This window comes from Cebus imitator, unplaced genomic scaffold (genome assembly GCF_001604975.1).
Source record: "Cebus imitator isolate Cc_AM_T3 unplaced genomic scaffold, Cebus_imitator-1.0 Scaffold180, whole genome shotgun sequence".
Taxonomy (NCBI): Eukaryota; Metazoa; Chordata; class Mammalia; order Primates; family Cebidae; genus Cebus; species Cebus imitator.
The window spans coordinates 615,979-638,656 of NW_016107495.1; the positions used below are offsets into that span (position 1 = coordinate 615,979).

Genomic DNA, 22,678 nt, shown 5'->3' on the forward strand with positions numbered 1-22,678 from the left:
CTATAGTCACCATGTTGTATAATAGATCTCTTGAACTTATCTAACTGAAATTTTGTATCCTTTGACCAACATTTCCCCAACTCCCTTCTATTCCAATCACTCCAGGCACTGGTAACCATCATTCTGTTCTCTACTTCTATGGATCAACTTTTTTTTTATTCCAGCTAGGAGTGAGAGCATGTGGTATTTGTCTTTCTGTGCCTGGCTTATTTTACTTAACCTAATGTTCTCCAGATTTATCCAAGTTGTTACACACGACAGGGCTTCCCCCTTTTTTATGGCCGAGCAGTATTCTGTTGTGTATATATACATTTTTTTCATCCATTCATCCTTTGGTGGACACTTAGGTTGATTCCATATATTGGCTATTGTGAATAATACTGCAGTAAACAAGGAAATGCAGACATCTCTTTGACATACTGATTTCATTTCCCTTGGATATATACCCAGTAGTGGGATTGCTGGATCATATGGTAGTTCTATTTTTAAGCTTTTAAGGAATCTCTATACTGATTTCCATAATGTACTAATTTACATTTCCACCAACAGTATACAAGGGTTCCCTTTTCTCCACATCCTTGCCAACACTTGCTATCTTTCATCTTTTTGAAAATAGTCATTCTGACAGGTATGAGTGATGATCTCATTGTGGTTTTGACTTGTACTTCTCTGCTGATTAGTGATATTGAACATTTTTTGATAAATCTATTGGCCATTTGTATGTCTTCTGAGAAATGTCTATTCAGGTTTTTTTGCCCATTTTTAAATTGAGTTGTTTTCTTCCTGTTGGGGTCTTTCAATTATTTATTTTGGATATTAGCCTCTTGTCAGATGTATAGTTAACAAATATTTTCTCTCATTCTGTAGGTTTTCTCTTTACTGTTGATTGTTTCCTTTGTTGTATAGAAACTTTTTAGTTTGATGCGATCACGTTTGTCTATCTTTGCTTTTGCCGTCTGTGCCTATACATGTTTTCTTAGATTTATGTCTGTTTCACTTTTTCTGAGTGTCCATGTGCTCATTGCTAGTGTATAGAAAAAAGTGGGCTTTTGTATATTGATCTTTTAACTTGTGACCTTGCTAAACTGATTTATTTGTTCTAGGAGATTTTTTTTGGTAGATTCCTTGGGATTTTTTTTATGTGGATCATCATGTCATCTGCAACTAGGGACAGTTTTGTTTTTTCCTTTTCAATCTATATGCCATTTTTTTTCATTTTGTTTTCTTATAGTGCTGGCTAGAATAACCTATGTTGACTAGCAGTGGCAAAAGTAGACATCCTTGCCTCATTCTGAATTGTAAGGGGAAGTATTTAGCCATTCGCCATTAAATCCAATGTTAGCTGTAGGTTTTTTGTAGATGTTCTTTATCAAGTTGAGGAAGCTACCCTCGCTCCCTACTTTTCTGAGAGTTTTTATCATGAATGGGTGTTGAATTTTGTCAAATGCTTTTTCTGCATCAGTTGATAAGATTTTGTGATTTTTCTTCCTTAGCTTATTAAGATGGTGGATTGCATTGATTGTTTTTCAAATATTGAACCAGCCTTGCATTTTTTGAATAAATCCCATTTATGTGGTGTCAAATTCTTTTTATGTGTTGCTGAATTCTATTTGCAAATATTTTGTTAAAATTTTTTAATATCTATATTAATGAGAGATATTGCTCTGTAGTTTTCTTTTTGTAGTGTCTTTGGTTTTTGGTATCAGGCCAATATTGGCTTCATAAAATGAATTTGGAAGGGTTTCCTTCTCTTCCGTTTTCTGGATGAGATCGGTATTAATTCTTCTTTAAATGTTTGGAAGAGTTCTCCAGTTTTTAAAAACTGTTATTGCTGGGGACACAATCTGGCCCAAATAAACCTGAACCTCTGGGGGTGGGGCTTGGGCATAGGTAGTTGTCAAAAGCTACCCAGGTGAGTTTAATGTGTAACTAGCTGTGGAACTAAGTGTTGGTTGTGGACTTCTTGAAGCCAACATAGAAGCGTGAAGGAAGTAGAATCCATCTGAGGAATGTCATGAATTAAACAGCTGTGAGGTTTGGAGAGTTCAGCTCTGAGACACACCCCTGGAGGTGCTGGTGTTTTCAGGATACCATGCAGTGTAAGGGAGACATTGGTTGTATAAGACATGCGGGTTCGACTTGGCTGCTTGATAGCCATAAATTCCTTACCAATCTCAGCTTTCTCATCTGTAAAGTGTGACTCCTTGGGTTGTTTTGAGGATAAAATGAGATTGTAGATATGAAAATGCTTTGGAACTCACAGCCTTTTGCGAAAGTAAAAAATGATGTTTCTGTAGGCCCCAGCTTCTCCCTTACTGCCACTGTGTCCTGATTCCTAATAAGTCCCTCTGGGAAGCCAGTGGGAGGCTTGTGACTCCTGCTGGCTGTAGGGGAAACATCCTCTTCTCTGCTCACTTACCCTGACCATGGAGTTTGGGCTCCAATAGGAGGGATGGGGGCCCTGGAAACAGTGAGAAAGGACTTTGACCTTGACCATGCTCACCTTTTTATAGGAACATGCTTGCCAACTCAGCCAGCGTGAGGATCCTCATCAAGGGAGGCAAGGTAGTAAATGATGACTGCACCCACGAGGCTGACGTCTACATTGAGAATGGCATCATCCAGCAGGTGGGCCGCGAGCTCATGATCCCTGGCGGGGCCAAGGTGATTGATGCCACAGGAAAACTGGTGATCCCTGGTGGCATTGACACCAGCACCCACTTCCACCAGACCTTCATGAATGCCACATGCGTGGATGACTTCTACCATGGGACCAAGGTAATGCTCCTGTTTACCAAAGGTGGCTTCCTCTCTGGCTCTTTCATTCTGCTTCTGGGGTTGCTTCAGACTAGACTTATGAGAACCAGGTGCTCCCAGGATATTGCTGGCAGAAGAAGGGTGCAGATTTCCATAATTACAGAAAAGAAGGCACATAGGCCTGTTTTGCTAATCATATCATTTACCCAAGTACCCAGGCTGAGAAACAATTTTATTTTTATATTTTTATGTCATGTAATACAAAGCTAGAGAAAGAAGAGAATAAGCTGGTGGTTGTTATTGTGTTGGGAAGTGGGTTGGTCTGATGGACTTCTTTATGTATGATAAACTGAATTAAATCCCCAAAGACTGAAAGACAAATATGCCTCTTCTAGATGATGAGACAGCTTCTATTACCTCTCCTAGCTTGTTTGTTATTTTAAAAAAACAACTGGAAAAAAAAACACCTGGAAAATTGCTGGTGGTGGGTTCTCTTTTCAGAGTGAGTTACCCTGGACAATATTTAACAGTTACTGAGCCGGACCTGAGCTACTGTAAGTTCCTAAATGACAAAACAAAAATTTGGAAGAAAAACTAGGAGCAGACTACATTCTGCAAAAAGAGCCATGAATGGGCTTTTTTACCCTTCCTTGTGCTCCAGAAACCTCTGTCATTGCTGTCATCCCTCTTCCTTGTGATTTTCTATCTCATACTGGCCTCTCTGTGGACATCAAACTGTGGGCTCCTTGAGGGCCGGGCCTGCCCATTTTCCTCTGCTTTCCCAGAGCCTGGACTGACCTGGAACTAGAGTAGCTGTCCTGTAAGTGTGCAGGCAGAGCCCAGGCCTGGGGACACAGCTTGATGGGCCATCCCCACCTCAGGCAGATGGCCCTTAAGGTCTCCTTGAGTACATGCCCCCTTCCCAGTCTAGGGGCTGCAGACCAGACCCTGGGAAGGCTGGGCTATGTGGAGTCACAATAGCCATTGCCCAGCTGTGCTGAGGCAAGGATGCTCCCTGGTCTAACCCTCTGGCATCAGGGCTACACCTGCTCACTCTAGCCAAGCCCAGGGAAGAGAGGTGGTAGGTAGACCCTCCCTGCTTCTGAGAATTCCCCCAGACCCTGCAAATGATGTTTTGATTATGAAATGGGGAGCCCTATCCTCATAAACTCAGGGTCCTCTTGCAGGTTGCCTGGTGACAGTCGGGACCTTTCTGAAGTGAGTGACATATCCAGCTCACCATCCTCATGCACCGGGCCAGGGGGGCCAGGCCTGTGGTTATTGTTGTCATTTTTCACTGAAGTATAGCATATATACAGAGAAGTACAGAAATTTTAAGTACACAGAATTGCCACAGTTGAATACACTTGTAACCAGCTCCCAAGTCAAGACACCAAATTTTACCAGCACCCAGAAGCTCCCCCAGTCACAGGTCCCTGCCAGGGATAACCACTATCCTGACTTCTAATGGACTTTTTAAAATAACAGCTTCATTGAGATATAATTCACATGTCATACAATTCACATATTTAAAGTGTGTGAGTCAATGCTTTTGATACATTTATCACAGCTTGGTTTTGCCTGTCTATGTAGATGAAATGAAGCAGTATGTACCTTTGTATTGGCTTCTTTTGCTCAAAAATTCATAAATTCATTCATTTTCATTGCTTAATACTATTCCACTGCATAATATACCACATAGCAACTATCTGTCAGTGGGCATTTGGGTCACTGCTTGTTCGAGGCTATTACAAACATTGTCACTGTGAACATGTTCTTGTACATGTCTTCAGCAAACATGCCTGTATACATTTTGTTGGGCATATACTCCTAGGAATGGAATTGCAGAGTCCATAGGGTACACGTATGTTCAGCTTTAATAGGTAATGCCAAATAGTTTTCCAGACTGGTTGTAACAATTTATGCTCCCAGCAGTAGTGTAAGAGAGGCCACAGTTTTTAACATTGACATCACTAGTCCATGCTGGAGTCCATTCTGTGGTATACTCAGGCCTTGCACTAAAAATGCACCTTCCTAGTTACTGTCCGTGTTCTGGGGAGTCCTTTAGGGCAGGGTCAGGTGCCACACTGTCACTATGCTATCTACTAGCCTCGCAGAGGTCAGACTGGCCTCCTTTGTCTCATTTTTCACATTGTCATCTGCTGGGGCCTCATTAGACAAGAGTGACTGCTTTTCCCCTGAGAGCCATCAGCTTTTTACAGCTGATGAAGAGCTCTGTACACGTCTTTACGCAAGGTGGTGGGCAACTCTTGATCTTTTCTGCTTCTCATCCACAAAAGCAGCTGCCTCCAGAAAACATCTAAAGGCTCCTGTGTGATGAAAGGCCCCAGATCTCCCATTTCTGCAGGTTTACGCTGCCTCAGGAGCCCCAGTCCATGTCAGGCCCTAGTTGTAGGGAATTTAAGACACCTAACTCCAAGCCACCTTGGCAGCTGGTGTCACTTAAACTGATACTTTGTTATATCCATGCCCTAAGCACGATCATAACTGTCCCTGTGCCCCAGCCCTCACATGAAGCCTCTGTTGTGGTGGCCTGTTTCTACCTGGACTCCATTAGTAGATCCTGGCCAGGGTCCTGAAGTTCCTGCCCCTGACCCCTCCACTCCACACCAGGATTTCTCCTTTACGTTGTGGCTCCTGCAGCCAAATGGTGTGACTTCCTACTTTCTCTTGTTCCTGAAAATCTCCTGGGGAGAGAAAATGCTCTCCTACTGAAATGCTGATGGAGATGGGTGGATTTAATTATCCACACCGCCTGTGGCACCATGCAGAGGCTGGGCACCATGATGGACGCTGCTGACCTACTTAGTATGCTCTAAGAAAGGTTGATTCACTTTAAGCATCTGGGTTTATAATAGAACAGTAATCCCAAGGAAAATCTCACCCGAGCGATTAGCCAAGAAAGAAGGAGAGATCAAGTTGCATCTTTTTGTTCTTGTCAGACAGATCACAGTGCCCTGAACCCTGCAAACCACCCCCCCTCCACTCCCTTGCTTGTTGATTTGGCAGCAGCAGCAGGCAGGACTAGAAAAACAAAACAGTTGAAAGCCTGGCCTTTCTGAGAACATCTGGGCCTCCATTGTACTTGGTCTCCAGGGATTTCTCTCCAGCACTTCTTCAGCCCACGCCTCACTGGCCCCCGCCTTTGAAAGAGGCTGTGGCAGGCTCTGCCTGGCTCCTCTGCTCACAGCCTGGTCACTTGACCCTCCTCCCTGTCCCAGGCACCACAACCCCCACACCCTACCACCTGTAGGCCCCGCCCTCCCCAGGCCCAGAACCAGGGTTTCCAGAAGGTTCCAGGACCACCTGCTCGCTAACAATACAGACCCCATTCCAATAAGGAGGTTATCCTCCTTATTGAAATGGGGTGGCAGGGGGAGAGGGAGTGAGGAGGAAGAGCCAATGACACCAACTGTGTTCACGAAGGACCAGAAATTTAGTCTGGTTGAGGGGTCTCATATTATTATTCTGCTTAAGCAGATGTTGCACTTAGTCTCTTTCATACGTATCTAAGTATTGCAGAGTAAAGAATGTTCTTACAGGCTCTTGAGCTCCACCCACCAATGTCTCTCTAGGGCCAGGTGAAAATCATCAGAATCAGGTTTTTAAAGCTATGGGCATTCACAAGCAAACCAGGTATGTGGCAAAATAAAGAGAGAAATAAAAATAAATACTGGTATCAGCCCCTCACTAAGATATTGATAGAGAGGGCAGACATGTGCAACTGAACAAGCTTCCTATGTATCTTTTCTGCCTCCCTCTCCTCCAAAAATATTTTAAGAACCGCTGTGTAGGCCGGTGATTTTCACCCTTTGGAAGCAAATTACATTAGAACTGTCAGGCATGTAAACCAGAGCAGCTCCATCTTAAATAGGGGCTGGGTAAAATGAGACTAAGACCTACTAGGCTGCATTCCCAGACTGTTAAGGCATTCTAAGTCATAAGATGAGGTAGGAGGTCGGCACAAGATACAAGTCATAAAGACTGTGCTGATAAAATAGCTTGCAGTAAAGAAGCTGGCCAGGTCCCACCGAAACCAAGATGACCACAAAAGTGACCTCTGGTCGTCCTCACTGCTACGCTTCCACCAGCGCCATGACAGTTAATAAATGCCATGGCAACATCAGGAAGTTACCCTAGATGGTCTGAAAAAGGGAGGCATGAATAATCCACTTCTTGTTTAGCATATCATCAAGAAATGACCATAAAAATGGGCCCTGGGGCTGCTCTGTCTATGGAGTAGCCATTCTTTTATTCCTTTACTTTCTTTTTTTTTTTTTTTTGGGATGGAGTCTTGCACTGTCACCCAGGCTGGAGTGCAAAGGCGCAATCTCGGCTCACTGCAACCTCCACCTCCCGGGTTCACAGGATTCTCCCACCTCAGCCTCCCAAGTAGCTGGGATGACAGGCGCACACCACCACACCTGGCTAATTTTTTTTGTATTTTTAGTAGAGACGGAGTTTCACTATGTTGGCCAGACTGGTCTTGAACTCCTGACCTGTGATCCCCCTGCCTCAACCTCCTAAATATTATTCTTCTTTCATAATAAACTTGCTTCTGCTTTGCACTGTAAACTTGCCCTGAATTCTTTCTTGCACAAAATCCAAAAACCCTCTCTTGGGGTCTGGATAGGGACCCCTTTCCTATAATAGAACCACTTGGGAAATTTTTGAAAGATCCAGTGTCCAGTCTCCAGCCCAGACCAGTTAACTCAATGCCCCTAGGTCTGTGTCCTCCCCATCATCCCTGGTGATTATGAGGAACTTTGAGGGGTTCTGAGTGACACAGGCTATATACTCCTATTGCCCGTCTGACCCTCACTTGTGAGCAAGGGCTGACATCCAAATCCCCTGGGTCTGCCTTGGGGAAGCTTGGGCCTGTCGTGTGTGTGTGTGTGTGTGTGTGTGTGTGTGTGTGTGTGTGTGTGTTTGAGATGGAGTCCTGCTCTGTCGCCTAGGCTGCGGTGAGTGGCATGATCTTGGTTCACTGCAACCTCTGCCTTACAGGTTCAAGTGTTTCTCCTGCCTCAGCCTCCTGAGTAGCTGGGATTACAGGCGCGCGCCACCACGCCAGACTAATTTTTGTGTTTTTAGTAGAAACAGGGTTTCACCATATTGGCCAGGCTGGTCTCGAACTCCTGACCTTGTGATTCACCCACCTCGGCCTCCCAAAGTGTTGGGATTACAGGCGTGAGCCACCAAGGCCTGTCCTGTTTTGACCTTGCTGGTCTTTCTTATTTGCTTGTCTCTTTCTATTTACATTGCAATGCCCGCTGGTTGAGCTCCCACACCGCAGCCCAGGGCCCAGAGCTTCTGTGCTTGTTAAGCTCCCTAGCCTGGTGTTCTGCCCTCTTGTCTGTACCTATGGCAATCATCAGTAAGAGAGAAGTTGGCTGTGGCAAAGATGCCATCAAACAGAAGTCCACTTGGGGCTGGCCCTCTTCTCTGAGGGTCCAGAGACTCCCTCTTGTCTGTGCCAGAGGCTATCCAGTCCCAAAGACAGCTTCCCACCAACTCAGAATTAGCATCGAGGAATCTTACAGGCAACCTGTGGGGGAAGCCAAATCCTAACCAAGAGTGCTTGTGCAGCATGGGACCAGCCTAGGGAACAGCCAGTAGCACAGGTTAGGGTGGCCCGCCACCCCCCACCCCCAAGAAGGATTCTGCCCCTCCCTGCCCTTTCACTGCAGAGGACTGGACTCCATCTGGTAGGGCCCTGAGGGTATGCCCCACTAGGACATAAATGAATTCCCACTGGTGCCCAGCCCTGCTAGCTTCCTTACGAAGGATCCCATTTGTCCACTTGGCAGGTTGCTTTTGCTACTTTTGTCTTCAAAATATGCTCTTGTGGAATGAAGCCTATAAATGCTGCTCGCTTCCTTTCTTCCATTTCTTCAACTCCAGTATCCTGTTTCTGTTAAATGCTGACCAGAATTTCGTTCCCATCTTTAAGCTCTGCGATGACACTTCCTGCTCATGCGGATCCAGACTCATATGGTCTTGCTTATTAATTGATGTTCTCAAGTTCACATATCTCTCCATCCCTGTAAGAAGCTGGGTGGCACCTTAGAAATCATCTAGTCCCACCTACCCATTGATAGGAGACCCAGAGAGAATGCATGAACCTGCCAGGTGTTGTGACTTATGCCTATAATCCTAGCACTTTGGGAGGCCAAGCAGGGAGGATTACTTGAGCCCAGGAGTTTGAGAACAGCCTGGGAAACATGGCAAAACCCCATCTCTGCAAAAATTAGCCGGGCATGAAGGTATAGACTTGTAGTCCCAGCTACTCAGGAGGCTGAGTGGGGAGGATCGCCTGAGCCCAGGAAAGTCGAGGCTGCAGTGAGCTGATTGCTCCACTGCACTCCAGCCTGGTGACAGAGGTTGGCCCTGTCTCAAAACAAAAACAAGAACAGGAGTTTGAGGGTGCATGAGTAGCCCAAGTCCCAGGGCCAGTTGGACCAGAAGGCAGGTTTCTCAGCCTTTCACCACCCCATTCGGGACCTCCTGAGACCTCACGGCTGAACACTTACTGCTTTCAGCCTGTGACCTCTTGGTTGGCTGCATGCAGATATTTCTCTTGCTACTCTATGGCCCCAAATTTCCTTGGACCAGATGAGAGTGTCTCAGAATGGACACACATCAGGCAGGCAGCTGAGTGAGCTCTCTGCCTGCCCAAGACAGTAGCTTTATGAAATGCCACTCCTCCCTGCAGGAATAACTGATGTCAGTGCTTTAGAGCTGAACAGTTTTTACTATGTATAAATGGTAGTTGTAAGGATTAGATGAGATGATGCATAACAAATACTTCACAGTGCCTGACACAGAATACACATAAAATAAATGTTAGCCCCATCCTGGGACTATCTGCTTCTACCCCAGGCCCTTTTCTTCCAGTTCCTTGAGAACTGGCTTTGGCTTCACGATGAAATTGTTCTACTGTGCACCAAGTGCCCGTGCTACCTGTGTCCCTGGGCTTGGCCAGTAGACACCCTGGCAAGCCTTCTCTGGGAATCGGCCCTCACCTCCCAGCTCATTTTCCTTGCCTGTTCTTCCTGTTGCCCCACCACCACCTCGCCTAGCTGTGGGGTTTGGGATTAGCATAGCTGGGTTCCTCTCTCCACTTTCTTCTGTGACTCACCTACAGGCTCTAAAAAGCCCTATGAAGTCTTCATGCAGTGACTTCCCCTCTCCTGCCATCTGGAGGACATCCCTTCTGCCCCCTCCATCTATATCTAGTCTGCTTGTAGGGGATATATTAGTTTTCTGCTGTGTAACTAATTGCCTCAAGCTCAGCAACTTAAAACACCCATTTATTAACTCCCAGTTCTGCAGGTAAAAGTCTCAGCACAGCACAACTAAATCCTCAGCTAACAGCCTTGCAAGCCGCCATCCAGGTGTTAGTTGGTCTGCATTCTCATCTTGAGTCCAGGGTTCTCTGCCAAGCTCGTGTAGTTGTGGCAGAATTCCATTTCTTGGAGCTCAAGGACTGAGTTCCCTGTTTCCTTGCTGGCTCTAAGCCTGGGGCAGTTCTCAGCGCCTGGAGGCTGCCAGCACATCTTGCCACTTTCCCCTTCCATCTTCAAAGCCAGCAACAGACTTACCTCAAGTCTCTTTCCTGTTTAAAATCTCCGACCAGAATCTCTTTCACCAGAAAGAAACCCATACCTTTTACGAGCTCACTTGATTAGCCCAGAACCACTGAGGATAATCTCCTTTTTTGCAAAGTCAGCTGTGCCATAGAATATAACCTAGTCATGGGTACTTTTTCCCATTTTATTCACAAAATCTGTCCCACACTCAGTGAGAGGCAATTATACAGGGGTGTGGATCACTGGGAGAATTCTGCCTACCCCAGGGCGTCACGTGCAAGAAACATAGCTATCCTATAGACGTTTTGCCCTAGTACATCTCCATGCCACCAATTTTGCTTAAACTACTTAAGTCATTATTTACTTATTCATTTTAGAGATAAGGTCGGGCTCTGTCACCCAGGCTGGAGTGTAGTGGCATGATCATAGCTCATTGCAGCATCAACCAGCTGGGTTCAAGCAGTACTCCCACATAGCTGGAACTACAGGAATATGCCACCATGCCCAGCTAAGTTTTTTGTTTTCATTTTTTGTAGAGACAGGATCTTGCTATATTGCCCAGGCTGGTCTTGAACTCTTGGCTTCAAGAGATCCTCCAGGCTCGGCCTCCCAAAGTGCTAGGATTACAGGCATCAGCCATCATGCTTGGCCTACTTAAACCTTTTTAAGACTCCACATTTACATTTTAATTTTATTTATTTATTTATGAAATAGAGTCTTGCTCTGTCACCCAGGCTGGAGTGCAGTGGTGCGATCTCAGCTCACTGCAACCTCCACCTTCTGGGTTCAAGCAATTCTCCTGTCTCAGCCTCCCAAGTAGCTGGGAATACAGGTGCCCACCACCACACCTAGCTAATTTTTGTATTTTTAGTAGAGATGGGGTTTTGCCATATTGGTCAGGCTGATCTCGAACTCCTGACCTTGGGTGACCCACCAGCCTCAGCCTCCCAAAGTGCTGGAATTACAGGCGTGAGCCATTGCGCCTGGCCCACATTTAACATTTTTAAAATCAAAAATCACCTTGTCCCCGCTTCAACTCACAGCTCTCTCTATGCCTCATGCCCTGTCCCTGCAATGGCTCCCTGTTGTCTAAGACATCAAGTTTGGATGTGTGGATCTTCCCCTGGGCAACCCCTGATCTGACCTTGCCCTCCCATCGACCCTTTGCCCTCCCTTCGACCCCTCATGGCCAGCTGCTCCTCACATGCACCCATCCATCAGGAAGATGCCCCCATGGACATCCCATGCTGCCTGTTGCCGTCCCTCTCCACCCCTGCACAGAACCCCTCCGTCAAGGCGAACACCCTCTCCTTGTATTCCTCCTCCAGCTAACCTAGCTACAGGACGTCACTTTCTTCTCACCAGCAGAAATAACTTGTCATCTTGAGGCTTTCAGATTGTTTCCTGTGTTAAATTTGTTTCTCAGCAAGATTGAAGACCCTTTGAAGAGCAGAGACGACTATTGAACTTGTTGCTGTAGAACCCACATAGCCCTAACAGTGTCATCAACATCCAAGAAATGGATGTGAGCATGGAGTGGGAGTTATCAGCACAGACTGGGGCTGTGAATGCTGGAGTTTGAATTTCAGCTCCACATTCACTTGCTGTGTAATGTGGGCAAGTTAATCTCTCTGTCCCTCCATTTTCTTATCTGGAAAATGGAGATTATAATGGTTTTTTATAAGTCCTAATTGAGTTATTATTTATAAAGAACTTGGTGCTTATTAAGCATTATGTGAGTGTTTGTTAAATAAATAAATAGATCATGTTGATCAAAGTCAGACGCCTTAAAAATCCATGTGTACTACAGTTTCCTCAGGAGCATACATATTGAACAGTTAAGCATCAAATAGAAGCTAAAAGAATTTGATTTCATTCCTACCGTTAGAATTTCTGTGTGTGTTTTAGATTTCGAATGGAGCCTGATAGTAATAGTGATAAATTCTCATTAATTTTCTCTCTTCTCTTTCTCTTAAAGGCAGAAATAGCCAGTAATAAACTCTGCAGGTATCAGGAGCTATTTAAAGATGTCCTGCTTCAGACCAGCTACTTGCTTAACAAAACCTTGCTGGCAACTTTCATTCTACGTGTACATTAATTGGCAGGCCAAAATGTAGGCCAGGTTGATCCTTCTTAGAATGTGAGTGAGGAGATCTACCATTTCTCATAAATTTGCATCTCTAGTATTAGGAAAAAAACTTCCTATGGTGACCAAGCACCTCCTCAACTTCTAGAACAATGTTTTCAAAGAATTTATCAATGCAGATTATTGCATTTTTAAAACCTTTGATTCAGAATAAAATGAATACACCCTCTTTGATTGAGCCCAAGTGTCCTGGAAATCTTTCATGTTTAGTAGAAGAAGCTTTGCTTTGTGCCCTCGTCTGCTGGGGTTTACAAAAGGAAAAAAAGGAAGAAGAAAAATATATACTGTATGTACACTTAGGTGATATATATTACACATGAATGACATTTTTCTTCCTTTTTTCTTCCTCTTTTTCTTTTCTTAAATTAAGATTATGTCTTTTTTAATATTTCAAAAAATATTTGAATATGGCCTTTTCTCAGTTGGAAATATCTGTTCTCCCAAACCTCACGGAGGTCACCTTTGAAGTTGTCATATTCCTATGTTGAAAATTAGGGACATATCTTGGAGTAGTTCATTTACAGGTGGAAATGTGCGTAGGTGCTGTATCATTTCCCCTGGTTACTTTCAGTCTCATTGTTCCCCGAGATTATCACTGCAGCCAGCCACGTTTTTCTCTGCTTCTAATGCTTTTTTATTTCTTGTTAACTAAAACGGAAGCCCTGTAAGGATCTTTAATTAGTGACTAAATGAATATAAAACTGTGGGTCTACTATTTTAAGAACCTTCTTACTGACCATGATTTCTCAGTCATAACTGCACAGACGTCACACATACCGTCTTACATTCACGTTCACTCTCACACACACAATTATAGAGCTGGAAGTACCATTAGAGATTAATAAATCCTACCCCTACTCCATAAATAATTTTCCTGTTTAGACTTAAACTATCCACAGTATTCTCAATTAATATTTTAAAATAAAATTTAACAAGGTGGGGCTTGGTGGCTCACACCTGCAATCCCAAAGCTTTGGGAGGCCAAGGCAAGAGGATCACTTGAGGCCAGGAGTTTAAGACCAGCCTGGGCAACATAGTGAGACCCCCATCTCTACAAAAAATACAAAAATTAGCTGAGCATGATTGGTGTGTGCCTGTAGTCCTAGCTACTAGGGAGGCTGAAGCAGGAGGATCACTTGAGCTCAGGAGTTTGAGGCTGAGCTATGATCATGCCATTGCACTCCAGTGACAGAGCAAGACCCTGTCTAAAAAAAGAAAAATAAGTTGGTAAATGTTAGTGATCTCTACTCTTGGGAAGAGTATGTATAGAAAGAAGAAGATCATGATTAGGTAACCTGAGAAGCCACCTTTTTTAAAAAAGCAACTTAATCAAGGTATAATTAATGTATGACAAGCTGCATATTTTAAAGTTTGGTACATTTCATACATCATGAAACCATCACAATATAATAAACATATCCATCATTCCTGAAAGTTTCTCTGTGTTCCTGTAATTTAACCCACCCTCACCCCAAGTTACCACTGTTTTCTATCACTATAGATTAATTTGCATTTTCTACCACTTCTATATAAATGGAATAATGCAATATGCATTCCTTTTTTTTTGTCTGATTTCTTTCCCTCGGTATTATTAATTTTTTGGCTGTTACAGATAAAGCTACCATGAACATTCATATACACGTATTTGTGTGGCCATAGGCTTTTATTTCCCTTGAGTAATTAACTAGAAGTGGAATTTGTCTGTCGTATGGTAGGTCTACATTTAGCTTTTTAAGAAATTGCCAAACTGGTTTCCAGAGTGGTTGTAACAATTTTTTTTTCCCATCAGTAGTCACTCCATCATTTCTACCACTTGTTGTGGCCAGTCGTTTCAATTTTAGCCATTCTAATAGGTGTGTAGTGGTATCTCAGTGTAGCTTCAATCTGCATTTCCTTAGTCACTAGTGTTGAATATCTTTACATGTGCTTATATATCTTCTATATGTTTTTGGTGAATTGTCTGCTCACACATTTTACCCATGTTTTAATTGAGTCGTTGGCCTTTTAAAAATCTGATTGTAAGAGTTGTTTTATTTTTTGTTTGTTTGTTTGAGATGGAGTCTCTCTCTGTCTCCCAGGCTGGAGTGCAGTGACACTATCTTGGCTCACTGCAACTTCCACCTCCTGGGTTCAAGCAATTCTCCTGCCTCAGCCCCCCAAGTAGCTGGGATTACAGGCACCCACCACCACACCCAGATAGTTTTTTGTATTTTTTTAGTAGAGACAGGGTTTGGCCATGTTGGGCTGGCTGGTCTTGAACTACTGACCTCAGGTGATCTACCCACCTCAACCTCCCAAAGTGCTGGGATTATAGGGGTGAGCCACCATGCCCTGCCCAAGAGTTGTTTACATAGTCTAATTACAAGTCATTTGTTAGATATATGTTTTGCAAAATTTTCTCACAGTCTGTTACTTACTTTTTCATTTTCTTAAGTGTTTTTTGAAGAGCAGTAGTTTTTAATTTTGAAGTCCAGTTATCTGTTTCGTTCTACTTCATGCTTTTTATGCTATAATCAAGAAATCTTTTCAGAATCCAAGGTCTCTAAGATTTTCTCCTATGTTTTCTTTTAGATGTTTTTAATTTTAGCTTCTACAGTTCAGTCTATGATCTATTTTAAGTTAATTTTCATATATGGTATGTGGTAAGCATCTATGTTCAGTTTTTTTTGCAAATGGCTATCCAATTGTTCCAGCACCATTTGTTGAAAAGATTATCTCTTGTCAAAGATCAATTGACCATATGTGTGCCAGCCTATTTTTGGACTCTTCTCTTTTGATCTCTTTATCTATTTTTACACCAATACCACAGTCTCTTAATTATTATAACTTTACAGTAAGTTTTGAAAGCAGGCAGTGTAGGTCTCCCAACCCCATTCTTTTTCAAAGTCGTATGGCTATTCTACATCCTTGGAAGCAAATCGTTTAGCGCAGGCTGCAAAGTAGAAACATAGAGATATGAATGCATTAACCAAGGACTTGATAAACATTCTCAGCCCTTAGCATGGTCCCTTTCTGTTTGCTAAAAGTTAGGAATTTTCTTTAAAATTGTCTCAAGTTATTTGGAGGGAAAAACCTGACATGATTATAAATATTGATGTAAATATATTGTCTTCATTATAATCCATGTCTAATTAAAAGTAAGTTACAACAACATCGGGGGAAGAGCTCATGCTTCCTCTGCCTTAGATTTAGAGTTGGTGGAGAAGACGGGTAGGCTGGGCGCTCCTGAGAGGACTAAATTGGGATTAAACTTTTCCTGGAATGAATCTAGCCACTGAGCCATCACCCCCGTCCCTTTCCTTCGGTCAGGTTTCCATTCTTTATGATATCCTTTGTTACCTTCAGGCCTGGGCTCCAGCTTCTCTTTTCTGGTTTGGGGCCTTGATTCTCATGCTGTCAAGCAAAACACACCCCAGGACTTAAGTTTGGGAGACCACTTTGGTTCCCACTTTCTAATGTCTAGACTTAGCAGCCATCAAAGAGTGTCTTTTTCCCACCAGGTGAAAATACAGTGCTCAAAATGAGTTGTGTTCAGCCCCTGAGGGGATCTGGGACCCCAGACCCCCGAGCTGGTGCATGGCAGCACATGGCTCTCACAAGATCTGAGGTTAGGCATCCATCCCCCAACCTCTCTGCAATTAGAATGCACCTGAGCCGTCAGGCCCACCCATCACAGCACTTCCACACCCATTCATCACTTATTTTGATCTTTGAAGCCCCCTCAGGGAGATCTTATCATCCTTCCTTTGCAGGAGGAAAGCAGGGTCCCAGAGAGGTGAAATAACTTGCTAAGCTAATCAGGGCAGGAAAGGCCTTTCTGCTGCCCACTGACTTACAGCCCCTGTTCCTGGAAACCATGTTTCCAGGGGGGCCTCTCAGCAGCTTTATGGCACTGTCACCCTGTCATCCCTTAGGCTTTGGGACTAAAATGAGGGTCTTGCCACGTTGAGGCAGCTGAGGGATGGAGAAACCGTAGTTACATATGTCTTACTGCTCTCTGGCATCCGTGGGTAGGTTGGATGTTTAATAAACATCATCATGGCCTGGTGGCCTATAAACGTCCTTTTTTGGGGTTAGAAGGGGCTTTGCTAAGGACGTGGGTGACAAAGGGCCTCTCAGTGTGGCTCTGTTTCAGAGCAGCTCTCCGGAAACTGGCAGCCACATTCCCTATGCCACACAGCTCCTCTGAGGAGCCTCTCCAGTCTCCATGGAAACTGCATGTCGGGAGCCAGCCGGCTCCGTACTGTGGCTTTGTATTAAACACAATGAATTTAAATTGGATGCTCGGCAGTGAAGATAATCATTCTGAATTAGAGAGAAGCCTGGAGCTCCTCATTTCATCATTTTAAATGTTGGCACAATTCTCAGTTTTCGCCCTGTAATTCAAGCCCAAGCCACACCTACCCCTCTGTTTCTAAGCTGCAGTTAGGTCCAATTTCACTTGGGTTTTTCTCCATCCTTTGAGGAATCTTGGAGCTGGGGAGCCCCTCCATCAGGCCAGGGCCACTCCAGTATTGTGTAAAAGAAAGCAGGGGGCTCTAGAGTCTGGCTGTGTGATTTTCTCAAGGCCCAGTTTTCTTACCTATAAAATGAGAAGAGTAATTCCTACCCTACGGAGGCATTTTAAAAAATTATTTATTGTGGTAAACTACATATAACATAATATTTACCATTTCAACTATTTTTAAGTTCTATGGCATGAAGTACATTCACATTGTTATGCGACCATCACTACTGTCCACCTCCAACACATGGACAGTTTTCTTCCCCAACTGGCTCTCTATTGATGAGGCTGAGTGAATGAGAAGTTTCCATTAAACACTGATTCCCCATTCCTCCCTCCCCTAGTCCCTGGCAATCACCATCTTATTTTCTGTCTCTGACTTTGACTACTCCAGGTCCCTCATATAAGTGGAACCATACTGTATTTGTTGTCTTGTGACTGGCTTATTTCACTTAGCATAAGGTCCTCAAGACTTGTTCATGTTGCAGCCATGTCAGAATGCCCTTCCGTTTCAAAGCTGAATAATACTCAGTTGTACGTAGATACCACATTTTGCTTCTCCGTTCATCTGTCTATGGATACTTGGGTGGCGTCCACCTTTTGGCTGCTGTGAATGCTCTGAACCTGCTCTGTACAAATACCTGTTTGAGTTTCTGCTTTCCATTACAGAGTCATTTTTGAGAATCAAATAAGATAATAAATAAGAAGAACACTGCACATAGTAGGCTGTCAGTAAATGTTCATTTCTTTCCTGAAAGCGTGTTAAACCCGGGAGCTAATGCCACAGTGGCCTGATGACTTCAGTGAGAGTGATGTCACTTTAGCTAGCAGGCTGCTTCTATATCCCTGGGACTCGCCAGTCTCCATGTCTGGGAATTCGCCCAATTCATTCCAGGGCTTAAAGGAAATGTCTTAAGCACGGAAATGTGCCTCATGTCTCACCATAAAAACCATGCATGCTTTTACATTTCTCCCACCAGTGGGTGTTCATGTATTTCTAGTTCTAAAATGAAAAAAAAAAAAAAGTGTTAGAGCTGATATATATACTAACTAATCAGTGTTCTATTTTAAGTACACCCTCTGGGAGACCCTGAAGCTGGGGTGGGATTGCCCCAGGCTGGGAGGTTCTGTGCCGAGTTACTATTTCGGCAGCAGCAGACCGGTTTTCAGTATTACAGAAGAGTGTGGGATTTAGAGTAAAAATACCTGGATCACAGCCTTGGCTGGTCTCTCAAAAACTGAGAAGATGACCATGTCTGCTGCACATAGTGGCTGTGAAGATTAGCTGGGAGAGTACCTCGCTGCACTGATGCAGGAGGCGGAAAGGGGCCAGGTCTTTGGGCTGGTCTGCAGCCTTCCAGTAGATTCTCTCTGGCTCTAGCTTCAACTAAAAGCCTTCTATACGGGAGCACCCCCTTGCTGCTTTGAAACCGTCCAGTGGTGAAAATTGCAGACCTCGGAACCATCTTTCCCCGGGGGAGTCCTCTAGTCTTCCCAGTCGCTGTCAGAGCAGCCCTAGAGCCAGCTCCCCTTTGTACTTAGGAATTTGTGACAGAAGGGAGGGAGAGGCAGGGGCTCTTGCACAGCCTCCTGACCCGTTCATGACCTGGCCGCTCCCTACAGCTTAGCGATGCTCTTTATTGATGAGGCTGAAGGGAGGAGGGGAAGCAGGAGTTTCACACCAAATCACAGACCTTTCTCTCACTTCTCAGCAGTGGCTGCTGGCAGTGTGGAGTGTGCCTGGCATCTGTCCACCTGTTGAGCAGGAGCCAGGGCAGACTGAAATCAGGGCTTCCTGAACAGATGTGTTCATTGCCCGAGACAAGAAAGGTCCCTGGGCTACTCACCTACGGCGAGCAGGAACTCAGGACTTCCAGGGAGGGCCTGCATCTTAACCTCTAAGGGAAGCTCACCTCTTCTTGAAGCCAGTGAGCCCAGGAAGTTTCTGTGCCTTGGTAAGAGGCTTGGCTTGGCTTCCACAACCCCATACCCCCTGGGCTTCCTCCTACTTCTTTGCAGTTCTTTTCCAGTCTCCTTCCTGGTATTGTCTTCATCTTGATGCTGTCCTATGCTATGGCCTCTCAGGGTCCTGTTCCAAAGTGTCTCTTTCTCTTACCCATCGTCTTCCGCTAAGTAATCTGTTACTGATGACTCCCACTTTAGAGCTGCAGCCTAGCCACCTCTGCGTACCTCCCTACTGGGCATTGTGCCATGGATGCCCCCAAAGCCCAACCTAACACGCTCCTTGTCTTCCACACAACTCCACTCCTCTTCCAGGGATACCTCCTGCAAGGAATGGTACCCCATCCACCAAAGCCAAGCCTACTTGCTAAAGACCAGGGGCCTGCTAAGGGATATAGCCAGAACCCAAATCCAGGTCAGGCTCCAGAGCTCAGGCTTCTCCCACCATTGCCCCTGCCTCATGCACCATCAGAGAAGTCAACTGCATTTCTAACAAACTGAATAATGCAAATGTCACTCTGAGCCCCAAACCAAACTCAGTGTGCCCTGGGACCCCTTCCCATTTTGTGGCTGTGCTGGACTTCTGCCTGGATCCCTTTGTCAGCCATCCCTGACCCCTGGGCTCCCAGCTCCTTAGCTCTTCCAGACTGCTTTCTCTGCCCCAGCTCCTGGTTCAGAGTGGGCCCATTACAACAGCATGGTAACTTCAGCCAAACCCTGTTACTGCCTGTCTTGTTGACTCTGCAGTGCATTTTCCAAATGGTTTTCCTAAGCCTTATCTTGGCTCAGACCAACATTCCTGATTTCCCCCAAAACCTTCCATCTGGGATTTTGGCTTTATTTCCTGTTCTGTTAAGAAGTCTGGGACAAAGGGCCTGTGCTTCCTCAGGTCTCCTCCCAATTTCCTCTGATCACCTCCATCTTTATCCACCCCTTCCCTGAATGAATGGGAAGAAGGTCCCTCCAGTCTAATAGATGAGAATATCAGCCCTCAGTTTCCTCATCTGTGCAATGAGGATAATAATGGCCTCTATTTGGGGGAGAAGTAAACCGGCACGGGAAGTGCTTGATGATGTTAATTATTAGCAGTTTTCATCAACATGTGAATGTCCCTTAATCAGCTCTATTCCCATGTGTCTAAAAATTCCCTTTCCCCTAAGTTTGATCTTCCCTCTCCTGATGCCATTTTTTCAGCCACCCAGGCACAAAACCTCCCCTGTTATTTTCACCTCCTCATCTGTCATCAAAGCTTGCTGCTTCTTCCAAGAAACATGAATCACATATGTCTCTTCCAACCCAGCCTCCATCAGGTCCGTCCTCATCCCAACACTGCCCTTGAGCTTGCACGCTACAGCCAGAGTATGTTGCCAAGTCCGAAGTTCACATTCCTCCTCACCCCAGAGCCTGCTGTGGCTGCATGTAGCTTACAGCAGAGATCAGGTGCATCCCAGCTCCCCAACAGCCTCCCATCCTGGGCCATAGACATATCCAGGGATAGGAGTATGGCCCGATTCCTCTCTGTAAATGTGCTCCTAAACCCCACGCTCCCTAAACTCCCTAATTACCACCACCTCCTCCCACAGAAGTTGACACATTTTGCCCACCTGATGGAATCAGGTTAACCAAAGTCCCCATAGTTGGTCCTAATCAGACCTGCCTCAGCCCAAACCTCAGCCTGTTCTCTGTCTTCCAGCTGTGCCCCTGACTCTTCTACACCATTTCCTACCCTGGAGCATCCTGGCCTCGTCAAATCATGCCTGCCCACTGCTCACAGCCTTCCTATCCTAACATGACCTTTCCTTCCACTGGGCTGCTTTTGCACTCGCTACTCCCCATTAGCATTGAGGAACATTATCTCTTATTGCCTTCTAGTTTCAGTATTTTGAAGTCATTTCTATTAAAACTGAACTTTTCTCCTTTTCTGTTTACCAGTTAGACTCTAAGATCCTTAAGTTGCTCACATTTCTTCTTCTGGAGCATCTGATACAAGTAATAGAGGACACGTAGTATGCACATTAGTGCTACCTACAAATTATGCTTCTTGTTCCTGATGAATATTTATTGAGCTCTTACTATGTGCAGGCACTGGGCTAGGTGCTTTATATGCTATATCTCATTTAATTTTCATAATAACTCCATGAGGCATGTATTATCTCTGTTTTACAAATGGAGAAATGGAGCTCAAACAGATTAAGTAACTTGCTGAACATCTTACAACTAATAAGTGATGGAGCTGGGATTTAAACCTAGATCTGCCTGCCTGAATGTCTGATTCTTGTCAGGATATGACAGTATTAATGTGCTTTAAGTGGCAGGTGGATTAAGTATGGAAATTTTTTTTTCTCAAAATATATTGTGGATTGAATGTTATCTGTTTTCTCTATAGAAAGTTGAAAGAATGAAGTGTGAGTTTTAGATACGATAACATTCAGAGTGAGAGCAAAGTAAGGTCAGGAAGTGGGACCATGCCCTGGATGATGTGGTAAAGGCGATAGACCCAGAACGTAGGAGTGGAAAGTAAAAGGAAGTTTATGGGTGCAATCAATTACAAATGTGCAATTTAGGGAAAACCTGTCAGCTGGGTGAGCTCAACAGGCTGCAAAGTATCAGTGAAGATAAGGCCTGAGGGCTCTATGTAGCCAGAGGGGAGAGAGAATGGGGAGAATAAGTCATGTGTCTCTTGGATGCCCTGGAAGAGGCTGTTTTCTTGAGAAGTATTTGATAGAAGGTGTTGGCCTTGGGTGTGGGGTTGGGGGCTGGTACAAAGAGGATGGAGTGGTGGTCAGCATGCAAGCTGCCTGGAAGGGGATCATCAGAGAAAGGGTCAAGAGTCCTCAGCAACTCCCCACCCGTGTGAATTAGCTGAGTTGGCAATGAAGACCAGTGTAAGGCCATTAATAGCCTGGTCCCCCTACATCAGGCCAGGGGAGGTGATAAGCTAATGGCTGGACTGGCCACACAATTTGCAGGGCCCAGTGCAAAAGGAAAATAAAATAAATATCAGGTTCCTTTTTTAAAAATTATTAAGAATTTTCAGGTGGTGACAGCAGAACATTAAAACAAGCCAGACACGGTGGCTCACACCTGTAATCCCAGCACTTTGAGAGGCCGAGGTGGGCAGATCACCTGAGGTCAGGACTTTGAGACCAGCCTGACCAACATAATGAAATCCTGCCTCTACTAACAATACAAAAAAATTAGCCAGCATGGTGGCACATGCCTGTAGTCCCCAGCTACAGGGGAGGCTGAGGCACAAGAATTGCTTGAACTCAGGAGGTGGAGATTGCAGTAGCTGAGCTCATGCCACTGCACTCCAGCCTGGGCAAAAGAGCGAGAGTCTGTCTCCAAAAAAAGAAAAAGCGCAGAGCCCTTCTAGCCCTTCTGGAAGTGAAGGGCCTTGTGCAGCTGCATGGGCCACATGCCCATGGAGCTGGCCCTGGATGGTAGGCTTGTGATTCAGGATGGGAAAGGTGTTCCCTGCATTCCAGGCATGGTTCCAGGTGTCATACATCTCACTTGATGAAAGAAATAGTTGGACCCTTCTTTTGGGGGTTGCTGACATCCCATGGTGATGTTCAGAGCTAGTTTTCCAGAGGGCCAATAAGTAGCCAACAGAACGCTGAAGGTGAAGGAGGTTACTGTGAGCAATAGAGAAACTACCAAACTGGTTATTGTTTTTCTCTTGTACTTCGGGAG

The 22,678-nt window shown here is 44.8% G+C and overlaps 1 protein-coding gene across 2 annotated transcripts in view; it reads left to right on the forward strand.

Moving 5' to 3' along the window:
• Positions 1-22,678, forward strand: part of DPYSL5 (dihydropyrimidinase like 5) — a 99,127-nt gene that overhangs the window by 45,044 nt on the left and 31,405 nt on the right. For both annotated transcript variants that reach the window (XM_017545551.2, XM_037744615.1), the window contains exon 2: positions 2,514-2,778. In XM_017545551.2, the coding sequence (XP_017401040.1) occupies positions 2,518-2,778 (261 nt within the window). In that variant the 5' untranslated portion in view covers positions 2,514-2,517. The remainder of the gene's footprint in view (positions 1-2,513; positions 2,779-22,678) is intronic.